At 43.9% G+C, this 15,683-nt stretch overlaps 1 protein-coding gene across 1 annotated transcript; it reads left to right on the top strand.

Annotated features, from left to right (window-relative positions):
* The first annotated feature begins 44 nt into the window (after nucleotides 1–44).
* On the top strand, nucleotides 45–10,389 carry LOC311369865 (uncharacterized protein). Its single transcript, XM_084488086.1, has 9 exons — nucleotides 45–177; nucleotides 2,341–2,628; nucleotides 3,424–3,690; nucleotides 4,350–4,442; nucleotides 4,748–4,807; nucleotides 5,437–5,484; nucleotides 5,895–5,921; nucleotides 6,324–6,446; nucleotides 7,132–10,389. The coding sequence occupies exons 1-9, from the start codon at nucleotides 54–56 to the stop codon at nucleotides 7,188–7,190; spliced, it is 1,089 nt and encodes a 362-aa protein (XP_084344212.1). The 5' UTR covers nucleotides 45–53; the 3' UTR covers nucleotides 7,191–10,389.
* The last annotated feature ends 5,294 nt before the right edge of the window (nucleotides 10,390–15,683 follow it).

Here is a 15,683-nt window from a genome sequence, read left to right as displayed (position 1 = left end):
TGACTTCCTGTTCCTATCGAGGATGACACGCCACGAAAGTCGGGGGTAACTTTATGCCATCGGTTGACCTTGATAATGGTTTAGTATTATACAGTTTTAACATGTTGCTCCTGGTTAACATGAGGTTCTCCGGTCCCCTCTTCTTCTGGCTGTGGGCCGTCCTGGGAGTCCTGGCTGGTAGGAAGTTGTTTTATTTCACACTGAACCGCGCCTCTCTCCGGTCACATGTCGTCTGAATATGATTTCATACTCAAACATGTACGCTACCAATTTACATCTGTTCTGTGCCACTGTGTCTCTGTGATCGTATAGATTGTTCGAGGTTTGAGTGTTAATGTAACGATATAGACAGTAGAGTTGAGTGGTGTTGTAAAGCACCATTGTTTAAACCTGCTTACTCGTCATCTCTGTAAAGTCCGGAAGTGAACACCCATTCATATTCTGCATAGAGGTTTTGATTATTAGCCATAATGTTGGAACCATCCCATCCAATGTATACTTACCCCGATACCATTGTGAAATGCTGTTTCACAAGCCATGTTGTTAAGCCATATGACGAATCACAAATATAATTTGTGAAAATTAACATGTAAACTCCAACATGATCTGTGTAAGTTAGCCCAAGCAATAAAGTCACCCCTTCTCTTTTTGTAGCTTTAGAAATGATAAGCCAGTCAGACGCTAAAGAGGCAAGACTGGACAACATATTTGATGTAAAATATAAAAGACAGAACAAACGTGATAGATAGTCAATTATATCAAATATTTGGTAGCCTCAGAGCAGCAGTTCAGCCGGTCTGATGCTGCTGGTGAACCTGATACATGAAGAAGACAGGACTGAGGGGACAGGTAGAGAGGACCTTAAAAAATATATTGAAATTATTTGATATAAGATAACCCACACATGGAACTGACATGATGCATTGAAATGATCCCAAATATGTAATGGGGTAACATTGTATGTTTCATCCTCATCCTCATCCGTTTATCCGGGGTCGGGTCGTGGGGACAGCAGCTCAAGCAGGGGGCCCCAGACTTCCCTTTCCCGGGCCACATTGACCAGCTCTGATGGGGGGATCCCGAGGCGTTCCCAGGCCAGTGTTGAGATATAATCTCTCCACCTAGTCCTGGGTCTTCCCCGGGGTCTCCTCCCCACTGGTCATGCCTGGAACACCTCCCAAGGGAGGCGTCCAGTGGGCATCCTTACCAGATGCCCGAACCACCTCAACTGACTCCTTTCTAAGCAGAGGGGCAGCGGCTCTAATCAGAGTTCATCCCGGATGGCTGAACTTCTCACCCTGTCCCTAAGGGAGAAGCCAGCCACCCTCCTGAGAAAACTCATCTCGGCCGCTTGTATCCGTGATCTCGTCCTTTCGGTCATTACCCATGGTCATTGTATGTTTTATATATAATTGATAGTTAAAGTAACATCCTTGAGGTGGATTTTTCATTTGGCAAACTTTGATCCAATAATAAAAAGGGATAGTACGAGTTTTGTGCTGTTAATTTATGCAAATTCTTCCATCACTGGAAAAAAAATGGGCCAGTATGGGCCTGAAACTCCCGGGCTGAAAATGGATCCCACTCCGGCCATGCTTAGAAGCCACAAGTAAAAGAAAAGTTAAGAAAAACATGTACAGCACTACACTACCCACAATCCTTGAACACGACGGCTCTGATTGGCGGAGCTCGTTGTTAACCATGGAAACCGTTATGGCACCCTGACGAAAGTCAAGTCCGCGCGACCCGCCGCCACTGAACTGCCATCGTTTACCACAGAGAAACCAGCAGTCACCCTTTCTGACTTGATGACAGGAGTGTCCAAAGGGCCTAAAATCACTACAAGTCAGACCATACCCTGGAGCGTAGTGTTTGTGAAGGCCAGCCTGTGGGTTCTGTCAGGGTCACTATGAAGGAGAAGACCTACCTGGTTGTGGGTTCTGTCAGGTCAGGGCCAGTATGAAAGAATCAAAATGAATGGGAAATTGACTGACCTACTGTTAAAAAAGCGGGCAGACACTGTGGCGCTCTATAGCCACATGCAACCAGGAGGAGGTTCGCATAACTGCAACCTCTTGTACTTCACTCCATGTAGGGCCCTATTTATGAAAATATAAGCCTTATCTGCTTGAAATGAATGGCGCAAAACTCACCAATGTGGCCCCTCTACGGACAGCTTGGTCCTCTTTGTATCTGGATGGTTTCACAAAAGTCTTGAGTTTCTGTCAAGAAGTCTTTGAAGCTGTTAATCTCATCAGAAATACAAAATATGGAAAGCTGTGAAAGAGACTGTAATGGAAATTTGCATAACATTTCAATCCTTTTTGTTTTTTGTTGCAGCTCAAGAAGAAACGACTCAATATTTTGAAGCGGGTACGACTCTCACCTTGAAGCCAGACCCTTCTGCTGTTCCACCACCAGCCAGCATCAGGTGGAAGTACGGCTCCAACTTGGTGGTGGATTGGGCTCCGGACAGCCTGAAATACTATGCGTCATTCGAAGGACGCACAACGTTGGATCCACAAACCCTGCAGTTGGACGTCAATCGTTTGACCTTGGCTGACAGCGGACAGTTCTCCCTGGAGACGGATAGTGGACCATACGGGACTTATGAGGTTAAAGTCATCAGTAAGTGTGTGTGTACAGTATGTGTATGTGTATCGGTTGGTGATTGGGATCCATCTATTTGTCTGAGCCCAAAATAAATGTTTTTTTTCTTATTTTCATGAGCAAACAACAACAAAGTCATTAGAATAGAATAGGACTTTATTGTCCAGACGTGGCCTGACATTTGCTTTTAGCCTCACCTCTGAGACGTCAAAACAGAGTTAGTTAGCTGATAGCGGATTGCTCTCTTTGGAGACGAATAGTGGAACATACAGGACTTATGACGTTAAAGTCATCTGTGTGTGTGTGTGTGTGTTTCATCTATTGCCTTGAGCCCAAATAAATAGGGGCTTATCTAATTTGAATGAGCAAATACCACAAAGTCATTGGAATATAATAGAATATAACTTTAGTGTCCTCACCTCTAGAGAGAGATCAAAACAGAGTAAGATCTGCATTTGTAATATACGTGGTAATGCAACCAGTTTAGGTCTATAAAATCCTTAAGGAAACATGAAATAGCCTAAAGAAATTGGCAAAACGAATGGCCTGGGGCATTAGGGCAATAAAACAAATCGGCCCATATCTTACGGCTGGAATGGATTGGCAGTGTTGGGATATTCGGACGAAATGTAACCTAACCTTTACCATCAGTTTGCATATATGCATACTAGGCAAGTATATGAAAAGTGACAGGGCTCTAGACTACAGACAGACAGACACAGATTTCTGCACTGGCTGAAAAAAGGGGAGGGTGTAGATACACAGCAAAGGGAAGACCTCGTCTCTGTTCTTGTGTTCTTTTCACCTGACCAGAGCCCCCTCCGACGCCCAGTATAACGACCCAGCCGCTGGTGTGTGACGTCAGTTGTGCTCTGAAGTGTACCGCGGACACCAAGGATCTGGGACCGGTCTCCTACGAATGGAAGAAAGGAGGAGACAAAGGAGAGTGGACCGTGGGTGATCAGCTGAAGAATATCAGTTCTGATCTGACCACTGAGAAGTTCTCCTGCAGGCTGATCACCCGTGTGAGGCCCAGCGAAGCCAGCATGCACATGGATAATCCACTCAAACCAGAACCAGGTATGTCACCACTGAAGGGTAAAGGATAAAGGAGGGGTAAAGGAGGATGAAGGTAATTGTGTTGTAAAAGGCTTTAACTTGTAGAATAGGATTTGGGAAGTTGTAAGTTTACTCTCAATTTGTATTTTTAAACGTAGAATTGCAAAAGAAATCCACACACACGCGTGTCAAAGTGTGGATTCTGCGCACCTTGACTTTTGCAACAAATAGGATAGATAGATAGATAGCACTCCCAGCAGCAGCAAACAGTATCTACAAATAGAATAAGAGTAAAAAAACAAGTATAAGTGTGCAAAAGTACAAAATGCTAAATACTAAATGCAAAATGCTAAAAAATAGAAAAAATATATATGCAGGGAAACAATATGCAAGAAGAATAGTATACAAGCCAATATTCACATGCGGGAGTGCTTAAACAGTGCAAAAAAACAGTGAACAAGAACAGTGTATCAAACAGCCAAGTTGTGTTTGAAATGTAGTGGGTGGTGGGTCAGGCCTGGCCCCTACCTCTGTTCACCTTTGCCGCTGCCTACCTCCCAGTGAGGTGTCTACAGTTTAATGGCACACAGTTTGATGGGGACAACAGGTGGATCCTGTCGCTGAACGGGCACCTGATGATGGTACCTTTTTATGTTCATTTCCCTTTCCTCTCCTTGCAGGGAAGATTATCGGAATAATTGTTGGCATATTATGCTTTGTTGCTGTAATTGCAGTAATTGCAGTACTTGCTGTAAATGCTCTGGTGAAGTGCCGTAAGTATCCATTCAATCCACTTTTTCTCTCTCGTTTTACTCTCTCTATATATAGAGATATATCTAGATCTATATCGATACACACACACACACACACACACACACACACACACACACACACACACACACACACACACACACACACACACACACACACACACACACACACACACACACACACACACACACAGCTGTTCAATGGATAGGCTTAGAATATTTGAACACGACAGGTTTCACAAACTAGAATACTACAGTTAGTGTTAATAGTGTCCCCAATGTTGACCTAGCCTTTCTTCCTGATCCAGGTCCGAGCCATCAACTTTCCACATTTATCCTCCATAATGATTTTCTGAAGAAATGCATATGTGAGTATTCTTTTGGCCAAATCTATATCTTCAGAATGTGTATGTGATATAGAGCCCCCCCCCCCCACTGTACAGCATCAGACTGATGTTAAGCTACACAAGCTGGCTGAATCCCTTTAGTTTAAAAAGTGTTCAGTTGTTCAAAAATGTTCAGTTCATCCCAGGGCTTCTGTTTAACCCTCTGGTTCTAGCTTGGATTATTCCTTTAAGTGGAGGTTTGCAACATCCACACGGGGCATTCTATGACAGCTGTATGTGTGTCAGATATTGGTGAGAGGGTGTGGACTGGGTAGCCCCGCCCATTCTGCCGGCGTTTTGAGTTCGCCCTACAGAAGGGTCTGGAGAAGAGTAATACATTTCTTTCTAGTTTTGATACGTTTTTGCGGGAGCCAATCACCAAGCTGGCTTTTCCCCTTGGCGCGCTATTGGCTGGTTTAACACAATGATGACAGGGAAGCGACGGCAAGCTGCCAATTGTGTACAGAGTCAATTGAACTCTGTTGATCACGCCTCTTGTGCTGAAGAAAATGACAGCAGCTTCCGTGCTTGGTCTGGCAAGAGCCAGGCTAGAGAGGTCATTCTTTTCTCTACAGGGTAAAATAAAGACTTGTTCCGTTGTTTCTCCTCAGTTTGTAACCAGTCACAAGCCCCACAAGTTGATCCAGAAGAATTAGCAGGTCAGTCACAATAGTTAATAATTATACACCAATAATTAAGTGGAATGCTTGAAAGATGACAGATTTAAAACTGTATACAAAAGGTACATATTGTGTAATACTTTGAATGTATTCTTTCATTAAAGAGGGTATAGAGGAGGTGACCAGGCTAAAGTTAGTTAGTTTCATATTCAACATTCAATTGACGATATGAGAATAACAAAATCGTGTGATGTGTATTCCCAATACGAAACCAGCTTCACTAGCCCGCTCAGGAATTTGACTTTGACTTTGAGGAAAAAGTGCAGCTTTCAGTTTACTCAATTTAATAAAAATATATATATTTTGTTATGCGTGCCGTAAGCTTTTGCCATAGCGACAGTAATCCACTAAAGATGTTATTTCTGCCCTTCCATGCTTGTTTCCATAAGGAGAGCCTTTCATCCCTCAACCACCTGGTGAGTCTCTGGGATCATGACATTAGAAACAATCAAGAACAGTAAACAAAGCAATTAATTGTTGTTTAAATTATTTTTCTCTACGTAATAGGCCATTTATCTTGCTATCCATCTGGGGAAAAAAGCCCATGAAAAAAAAGTGTAGCGCTAGCTCACATACCACGCTGTAATGGCGAGCCAAAAACAAACGTTACCATGGCAACGGGGTCAAACAAACTGTAGCCACTCAACCCAGGCCGAGGGCTGAGTGGATCTATTGGTAGCCGGCACCAATAGGAGCCAGCTACCAATAGATCCACTAACATGGCTAACATGATCCAAATGGGCCGTCCATACATATAAGATCACTAAACAAATAAGAACATTAAACAAGACATTAAACATTGAACAACGTCCAACCAGCCGATCCAGTCCAACCAGCCGATCCAGTCCAACCAGCCGATCTCGACCAACCAGCCGATCCAGTCCAACCAGCCGATCTCGACCAACTAACCGATCCAGTCCAACCAGCCAATGGAGTCGCAGGTCAGTCACCGTAATAGTTACCAAGAAAAAACGAAATGCTTGAAGGATGATTATAAACTGTAGACAAAATGAACATATTGTTGATATATTATTCTACTGTTGCCAAAATATAATACTTTCACTTTAATGTATTCTTTCATTACATAGCGTATAGCATAGCGGAGGTGACCAGGCCAAAGTTAATGACTAATATTCAACATTCAATTGACGATATGATAGCGACTAATGGAAATTGGGTGATGTGTATTCCCATTCCCAATACGAAACCTAGCCCGCTCAGGAAAGTGGAGTGGAAAGTGGAGCTTTCTGTTTACTTCATTTATTTTAATATTTTAAAATGTTCTATATATATATATATATATATATATATATACATACATACATACATACATACATACATACATACATACATACATACATACATACATACATACATACATACATACATACATACATACATGGATTGTGTATTTTTATTGCATGATTCGATTGCCTTCTTTAATAAATAGTTTTACCATCCTACTTCATTCCTCCTCCCCAGTGTTACCTTAATCGAAACACACCTCGACTACAACGGCGAGCTAAAACAAACTAGAACAAGATCCAAATTTGGAATATTAAACTAACAATGTAAAAAAGTACTATGTCTTAGTGTTAATTGCATGTGTTTTTGTTTCTTTCACAGTCAAGGAGGATTTGGAGATGGGAACATTAAGTAATCCAGATTCAAATGAAGACAAATAAGGAGTCACCCAGAGTGGCCACTGGATTGTTGCCGTCTACGCATCTACTAGGCCGCCTCTGAATGTCCAACACCTGGAACACGTTGCAGACCACTCCATGTTTCTCTCAACAAGAACAATGAGGTCGCTGCACTCACGGAATCATCTGTCAATTAGCCAACAAAGATCCATACATTGGATGTATGGATGCCTTATTTATTTTATTTTACATTTATTTGAAAGGGGAATTAGCCTTTGTTACAACGTACTTTGGGAGGTTTCAGATTTTTTTAATATGTTTATATAGCTTGCTGTTTTTATATTGTTTTGTTGTCCTGGGCCAAACTGAATCAAGTGGAGCTAGCTAGTAGTGATGGCTCATTCGCGAACGAATCAGTTTGAACGAACGACTCTTTAACATGAACAAACCGACCTGATTCCCCGTTTCAGTTTGTCCCGTTCGTATCGTTCGTTCTCCGAGACTCAACTCCCAGCTCCACCCACTAGTCGCTGAGTCGCGCTGACTCGTGAGTCGCCGTTCGTTCACTGACTGTGTTTAGCGGTGAAGACTCGAGGACTGAGAAGTCACGAGAGCCAGACGGGCAACAACATCCCGATTCCGAACATGAAGCGCTCCTCAGCTAAAAGGAACTTAGTTAATGTTGTGTTGATTGATGACCATTTGCACCATTGCACGATCGTGATTCGTTTGAGAATGAGATCGAGGGAGGAGCTGAGTCTGACCGACTCAGTGACTGAGAACCATGATTCACCGCTACCGGAAATACGAACGAACGAACGAACGATTCGAACGACTCTTCTTGGCGAACTGACCGACGCAAACTGATTCATTCAAACGAATCATGAAATCCACCACTACTAGCTAGCCTTCTCAATCTTCTGTGGAGCTGACGCCACTGACGCAGCCTTTGCTATTCACCAGTTCATGCCAACAATCAATGAACAGTGCCCCACTGCTATGGGAAGTTTGTGTTATTTGAATGACCACGGAGTTGTGAAGGACAGTTCACAGGGAAAGTCACAGTGACAAATGAAGGACCAAATTGCAGAGAAGATGGGACACGACAACTTCAAGTCCAGACAATCATTTTGTGGCACCAGTTAGTGATGGGAATTTCCGCTCTTTTTAGTGAGTCGGATCTCTTGGAACGGCTCACCAACAAGAGCCGGCTCTTTCGGCTCCCAAACGGCTCCCAAACGGCTCTTCATATTACCACTTACTGTAAACCTTTTATAATGGTGCCATGCCGTAATTCCGACGCTCATTTTGACACGTGCGCGCGTGTTGACCTTTGTGTTCTCACACTGATCAAAATGCATCCAAATGCTGCTTCTTTTCCTTGTCTCATTCATCTTGTACTCACACACTCGCACTTGTCTCTCTCCTTTTTTCCTCCTGTCAGTCACAGGCAACGTGTATCGCGCATCGAAATCCCCCGCCCCTCGCTGCTTGTTCTCGTGATTGATTGCTGGCACACGTAGCACACGTAGTGCGGGAGAACAAAAAAGACAACGGCTCGCGTTCGGGAGCCGACTCCCATCGTTCACTTAAAAGAGCCGGCTCTTTGAGCCGACTCGTTCGTGAACGACCCATCACTAGCACCAGTTGCCGCCCTCCGGCTGAAAGACAGTTTTGACAGTGTGCTGGAAGCCAATCACATAACACCACACCCTCGCACCATTATTTGAAATGTAATGCATTCTGAAGACACACTCACACACTCACACTAACTCACACTCACTGTCTAGCCACGAATGAGCAATGACTAAATAAAGTGTGAATTGAAGTGACTATCATTGTACAGGATCATGGGCATCAGGCCCATATCACTAAGAGCAACCAAAGGTCGATCAGCTAAATCACAACTCTTTATCTTGGGACCACAGTGGTGGAACGAGCTCCCTGCTGATGTCAGGACCGCAGAGTCGCTCACCAGCTTCCACAAACGACTCAAAACCCACCTGTTCAGAGTTCACCTAGACTCTATATAGCCATTCAGTCCCTTATTTGTCTGTTGCACTATTGTTTGTTGTACGTCCTGGCACTTAATGAACGCACTTAATGCAGGTTGTATTCATTCATTGTACTTAATTGTGTGGCATCTGCAGTAGCTAACTATCACTGCTGTATACAGGGAATGGGTTGGCCTGGCGATTGTTAGTACTTGCACTTGGTTCTATGAACATCTTTACTGTACCGACGACGGCGATGTATTGTTTCACTTCTTATGACAAATGTACTTATTGTAAGTCGCTTTGGATAAAATGAACTACACACTTTTTCCATCTAGTTTCGACTGGCTTTTTGGATTGTCGGTGCCGTTAAAGTAGTAAACTATTATAAATGCTATTTTAACGGCACCGACAATCCAAAAAGCCAGTCGAAACTAGATGGAAAATGTGTGTAGTTCAAAACGTGACGCAGCTTTTACTTCTTCTCCACCTACAGAGTTTGTTAAGTACGATCATTCAAAAACCCCATGTTATTTCCCATAGACATTTGACCGAGGGAACCGGGAGCCTCGGAGGCGGGACTTATAGGGGCGGCGTTTGACACCCATAAACTGCGCTTAGGCGCCTGTGTGTGGCTGCTTAACACCAACCCCCCTCCTTCCACCACATCACCACTGACCGCCATCAGCTCCACTGGCTCAAAGTCCTCCTGTTATCGTTCGAGGGCATCCACAACCTCGCCCTCCCCCCCCCCCCCCCCCGCACATTTCAAATCACAACTCAAAACACATCTGTTCAAAACTGCCTGTTCCACCTGATGCCAATTAGTAGGCTATGTCTCCTACTATTGTTATAATTTATTTTGCTCTTTCTAATTGTCGTTTTTTGCGAGTGACTTTTTTGTACCTTTTGTACGGTGTCCTTGAGTGCCAAGAAAGGCCTTAAAATAAAATGTACTATTAATGTATGTCCTCTAAAAGTTCTTGTTTTTGCCACTGACACGCTCAGATTATATTATACATGATGGAAAGAATAATCGTTAGCCTCATAGCATAATTACTTAAGTCATATTTTGGCCAAATTGTGATATCTGACCTAACGCTACTCTCCTAATGCTACTGTTTCACTGTGCTTTATTGGCTATATCATAAGCCAATCAAAGTGCTTTTAACATTCCATAATCACTATCTGCCTAAATTGACCTAGGGATTTTTACGCTAAATACAAGATTAACCTTAAAATTTGACTTGGGCAATTATGCTATGAGAACGATAATAAAACTTGTTTCTGTATCTTTTGCTTGATCTGGGCCCCGTTTCCCGAAAGCATCGTTAGCCTAACGACGTCGTTAACACCGTCGTACGATCATCGCAGAATTTTCGGACCGTTTCCCGAAAGCATCGTTACGTAACGACGTCGTTAAAACCCTCGTAGCTAACGACGCCTACAGGGGTACTCGTTAAGCACTAGGATGCATCGTTACTATAGCCTCAGTGGAGTCACCAGCTGGACATTCCGTGTATTGGATGTGTTTTATTAAAACACGTCATCCAATAGGCTACCACTGATTATCCAGCTGGCGCTATTTCGCAATAGCCCAAAAACAGTGGTTCCCGCATATAGCCTATATTACTCGTAGACTACTGTTAGATTTAAACAGCAAAGACAGAGACATGTTAGAAGTCAACACAAATATAATTTATTGCAGCAATTTAAAATTCCAAAAATAAATGTACCGATGAAACGCCACGTCACAAGGCACCCTATCACAAGGCATATAATAAAATCAAATGATTCCGTTGCTTGTGTGGGAGGTCGCTTGCGAGCGGCACTTGCTGTCTCCCTCTGATTTTAATTCAACCATCGTGGTTAAAATGTCCTCATATTGATCAATGACAGAAGACTGTATATGAATCATGCTGAAACCAGCGGGTGTCGGATAATTTCTGCAGGCGTTTTTTGTTGCGATTGTTTGACATAGAGCACTGTAGGCGCGTCGGTGAGGCTGTGATGGAGTTCACTATTTATTGGACCGTGTCTAGACAGTTACGAACTCCCTGACCTTAGTGGAGTGCACAATCGCCAAGTTGAGAGCGTGGTTTTCTGTACGTAGACTGCTGCGGGAAACTGTGCTGCGATGCGTGCCATTCCCGCTTACATTGCCCGCACCATCATACCCCCTGCCCAACAATATGGGCAGGAATCGATCTAGACCAGCAACAGCAATAGCCATGTCAATGCCTCTGCGTTTGAATGATAATGAATGAATGGAACGTTGCATTTTTAATGTTGACTCCAAAGTTTCTAGAGAGTGCGCGGCGCGTCAATCACTGAATGAATGACTGAATGAAACGGAATGCAGGAATCAGAGAAAGTCTGCCCTCTTTGCGGCGCAAAGCATGTTTCAGAAATCAGCACATTTAAATAAATGCTATAGGCCTAGTTGTCACACAGACACATGATATTTTTTTATTTTTTTTAATATGGAATTATTTCAGGGGAGAAAATGCCGTGAAACAATGTACGCACGGTGCGTTCGGGATTAGGACTGATATAGCATATGTCGGCCTAGACCGTATAAATTGTGTTTTAATATTTGTAGCATTCATCTTAGTCTATTCTTTTCGTAGGCTTCTCTGCTGTTGGCCTTGATGGGGAGATATTTTTTTGCTGCCACAAAATATAGTTTAATCCAACAACATTCCTGCGTCTCCCCCTCCTACGGAGCCCATTTCAGCACCGTGTGAGTAGACAGCTACAATCCTACGACGTCGTAAGAGCAGAGCACGCGCGTTCATGTTAAGATGAGTTTCGGGAAACGCTCCCCTAAAATTAACGATGCTGCGTGAGATCCATCGTACGATGGATCGTACGAGCGTGGATCCATCGTTATCGGGAAACGGGGCCCTGGTCTGTTTGTTATTGTGTCCTGTGCCGTGCCCATATTTAGTACTCTGTAAGACATGCCTATTTACAATAATTACAAGGAATCCACGTGCAAACTACAGGCAGGTATATGACATCGCATCCATATATGGACTGAATAGATGAGAGATTCACTTCCGGAACCAGAGCTGCCCAAAAAGACGGTGATTTCTGTTGAGCTCTATAACGAGGAAGTTACTGACCATCTTGTGTGTTTAAACGTTTGTGGTCAGCTTTCTTAGAAAATAAATTAGGTCAGAACCTGACTTCCTCAATTTTGTCTTCCTTCCCTGTCTTTCTTCACCTTTCTCTTCTGAGAGCCAGACCTCAATTTATTGAACTGTGGCTGTGACATATTGCCGCATTAGTTATGTTATTCAACTATTTGAACAAATTTTTTTTGTTTTTTTCAAATTTCCCATGGGCCCCCCCAAGACTGTCCCACTTACACCCGCAGTCCGTCGGCCCTGCGTCTAACTCCCAGGTCCTTGGCCCTGACAGCTGCAGTAGCTCACCTGCAGACAGAGAGGAGAAACGTATTACACAAAACCCGCGGTAATGCTCCTGCAATGCTAGTTTGGGAAAACCATTTCTTTGGTGAGGAGACACGGGTTGTGAAAGGGTTCAACACACAACACAAGTGGTATCATTATTCCATAGAAATAAAACTTGGTCCGGGACTACCCCCTGCTGGACGAAATCTTTTCTCGCACCCTAACGGGCACCTGTTAGGGTGATAACGATCTAATAACTATTAGAGGACTCTCCCTTCGTCCAGAGGACCACAAGTTTAGGGGGCGGGTACATCGCAGGTAACAGCGCACGTAAACACTTTGCTTGCACGATCAGAGCAGCCCTGATTGGTTTGGGGAATCCATATTTCCTGTCATTCACAGAATGCACCACTTCATTGGCGGGTGAAACGCATATTGGGATATTTTATTATGGTGCTACAGCACCCTCTAGCGACCATCTGATGAAACTGTTGCTACCACTGTACTTTAAGCACAGGTATAAACGGTATGTACATCGATACAGTCTCCCTAACTATCGATATAAAATACACAATTTAAACCGTGATCAAATCATAATGTGACTGACACAGAAAAAACCAACACAAATCATGTTTAACATAATTTATATTTATTTTCTTTTGAACAAAATGTTAATAAATGTGTATTTGTTTTACGTCCAAAAAGGATCATGGGTTGTGGGACGCATTTTTATAAATAACTTCATCCAAGTCTTTTTGTATAAAAAAAGAAAAAAAATTAGCAAACTAAAGCATCTCTATTATGACAAAATGACAACTTTATCATATATATTTTTTCTCTATGTTTGAACCCTTTTCTCATTTCAAGCTTTGTTTTTTAATATATATATTTTTTAAGACGTGTTCTTCTCGTCGTTTAACATCCAACTGAACCCTACTCATCAACTCACACCACGGCTTTAGACACAACCAAAAATGCAGCAAAACAAGTTTTTCCCCCCAGAAAGAAAATGTTTTAAATGACAAAAAGAAAAGGGAAAATGAAAATAAAAAGTATCAAATAAATCATCGATAAAAGTAACCATGGCGCTAAACAACAGACAACACAGGTTTTTCCACGTGGATTATGGACGTCGGTTGGGGGCGGGGGGGTGTTTTAAGAAAGAAAGCCACGAATTTGTGCCCGACATATTTACAACAGATGAGTGCAGTTCTGCCGTTATTGGGAGTGGGGATAGGTGGTATGTTGTTGTTGGGAGGGGTGAGGGTCATCTGCATAGATCTGAGGGGCTTCGATTGCAAACATACGCGGTACGCAGGTTCACATGCAAATTTACCTGTGTGTGTGTGTGTGTTGGTTGTATCCATTTTTTTTGAGTGGGGTTTGAATGGGTTATTTTTTTGAGAGCACTCCTTTGGGTGGTGGCTACATACATCCACTGCTGTCTTCGGGGGGTCGGGTGGGGGTTGATAGGGTTGGGATGGGAGTGTGTGTGTGTGGGGGGGGGGGGGGGGGGGGGGGAGTCAATGCTACGGAATAAAAGACAACGACGAAAACGTAAACAATTATAAAACAAGAGACGAGACATCACGAAGAGGTCCAGGCAAAACTCTACGGGTTGATGAGTCGGGCGCCGTCCCGGAGAGATCACGAGCGTTCCCGCCACACCTCCGAGAGGTGGCGGGTGGTTCTGAGCCGACTCAGCCCGCAAAAGGTCTGAGGAGGCTGGGGAATGGAATGCACATCAAAATGGCGGCAGGGATTTTGCCCTGGATGGAGGGGAGGGGAGGGGACGGGGGGGGACGGGGGACGGGACGTGGGGGGCAGCGGGGGTTGTTTAGTAAAGTAAGAAGAGGAAATGAAAGACATTGTGAACAATTACAACAAAACCTTGATGTCCAGTTGTATTTCGTGTTTGAGGAACATTTGTGATGTGGTATTCTGGTTAATTCAATATCAAGCAGTTACGCTGTAGGTTTATTCGCTTTCCCACGGGCTAAGGTCGACGGGTCAGCCCATGCCGGTGTGCACCCCCCCCCCCCCCTCACACACACACACACCAGCGGCAGAGGCCAAAACAAACATGAGTTGATGGGATAAATAGCTTACATTAGTCTTGGTACATTCCATGTGCGTTCAGTCTGGAGATGACGACAGCTTGGTGTATTTCGTTTTAACATGTGTCCCGATTGCAGATCAGTTCAGTTTGAGCTGACACCGATCGGAAGCTTGACTTTGACCCCCGGTGTGTGGTGTCGGGTCCTGGACGTGTGCCGAGTTTATCGGGTGCGTTTGGATTTCTTTGAATGATTTCACCGCGTGGCCCATGCGCACTTCACTGTGCAATATCAGCAGCAAGTCATGCAGAACGGCAATCAAAAGGATGGATGGATCAGCCCTTGAAAACGTATTTTAAATCACTACCTAACTGACTACCTCCCTACCTGACTCACTAACTAACTATCTAAGTATATCTTACTAAACTAACGGCTAACCAATAAGCTAACCGACTAACTAACTATCTAACAAAATAGCTATCTAACTGATGAGTGAATGCTGACACAGCCCTTGTTCCTATTCGGGGACGCATCGGGGTCAGGCTGATACTCTGGCGAGTACCTTCCGTAAAACAGGAATGTGTTTAAAACGTAACCATGGGTAAAAAAAAAAAAAAACAGACGTGTTGAAGGGTCAGATGGGCCAAGGCTGCGGTAAATCTGCAAAAATCGGCCGAAAGTAGTGACAGCGTAGCACAGCAAGGGCCAATGGCGTTGCTATCTGTGTGTGTGTGTGTTGGTGTGTTCGTCTCACTGGCTTCCACCAGGGGCAGAGGCCTCACATCTCCAGGTGTCATGGCGACTGTTTTTTTGTAACCCTAGGCAACGCTGGCCACCTCTGGACGTGACGTGAGGGAGGCGGTGGAGTTGGGGGTGGGGGTAATCAACTCCTTATTCTGGTACTGGGTCGGTGGCCAATCCACACACAGGCAAACACACACACGCACACACACACACACACACACACATATATATAGGCTGTCCAATTTTTTTTGCGCTGTTCTAATTGGGTTAGTTTCTAGTCGAGTCTAACCTTTGACCTTTCACCGCAAGGGAGATGGTCGT

This window comes from Micromesistius poutassou, assembly GCF_964030765.1.
Source record: "Micromesistius poutassou genome assembly, chromosome: 24".
Taxonomy (NCBI): domain Eukaryota; kingdom Metazoa; phylum Chordata; class Actinopteri; order Gadiformes; family Gadidae; genus Micromesistius; species Micromesistius poutassou.
The sequence above is the reverse complement of the archived record's forward strand: the minus strand, read 5'-3'. Positions and strand labels throughout refer to the sequence as shown.

What these genes read in the sequence shown, in the direction of transcription:
- LOC311369865 (XM_084488086.1), top strand. Translation starts at nt 54, where the DNA reads ATGCCATCGGTTGACCTTGATAATGGTTTAGTATTATACAGTTTTAAC. An exon ending in TTTTCTGAAGAAATGCATAT is followed by an intron (nt 4,808 to 5,436) that starts GTGAGTATTCTT and finishes GTTTCTCCTCAG; the next exon opens with TTTGTAACCAGTCACAAGCC. An exon ending in TGATCCAGAAGAATTAGCAG is followed by an intron (nt 5,485 to 5,894) that starts GTCAGTCACAAT and finishes TGTTTCCATAAG; the next exon opens with GAGAGCCTTTCATCCCTCAA.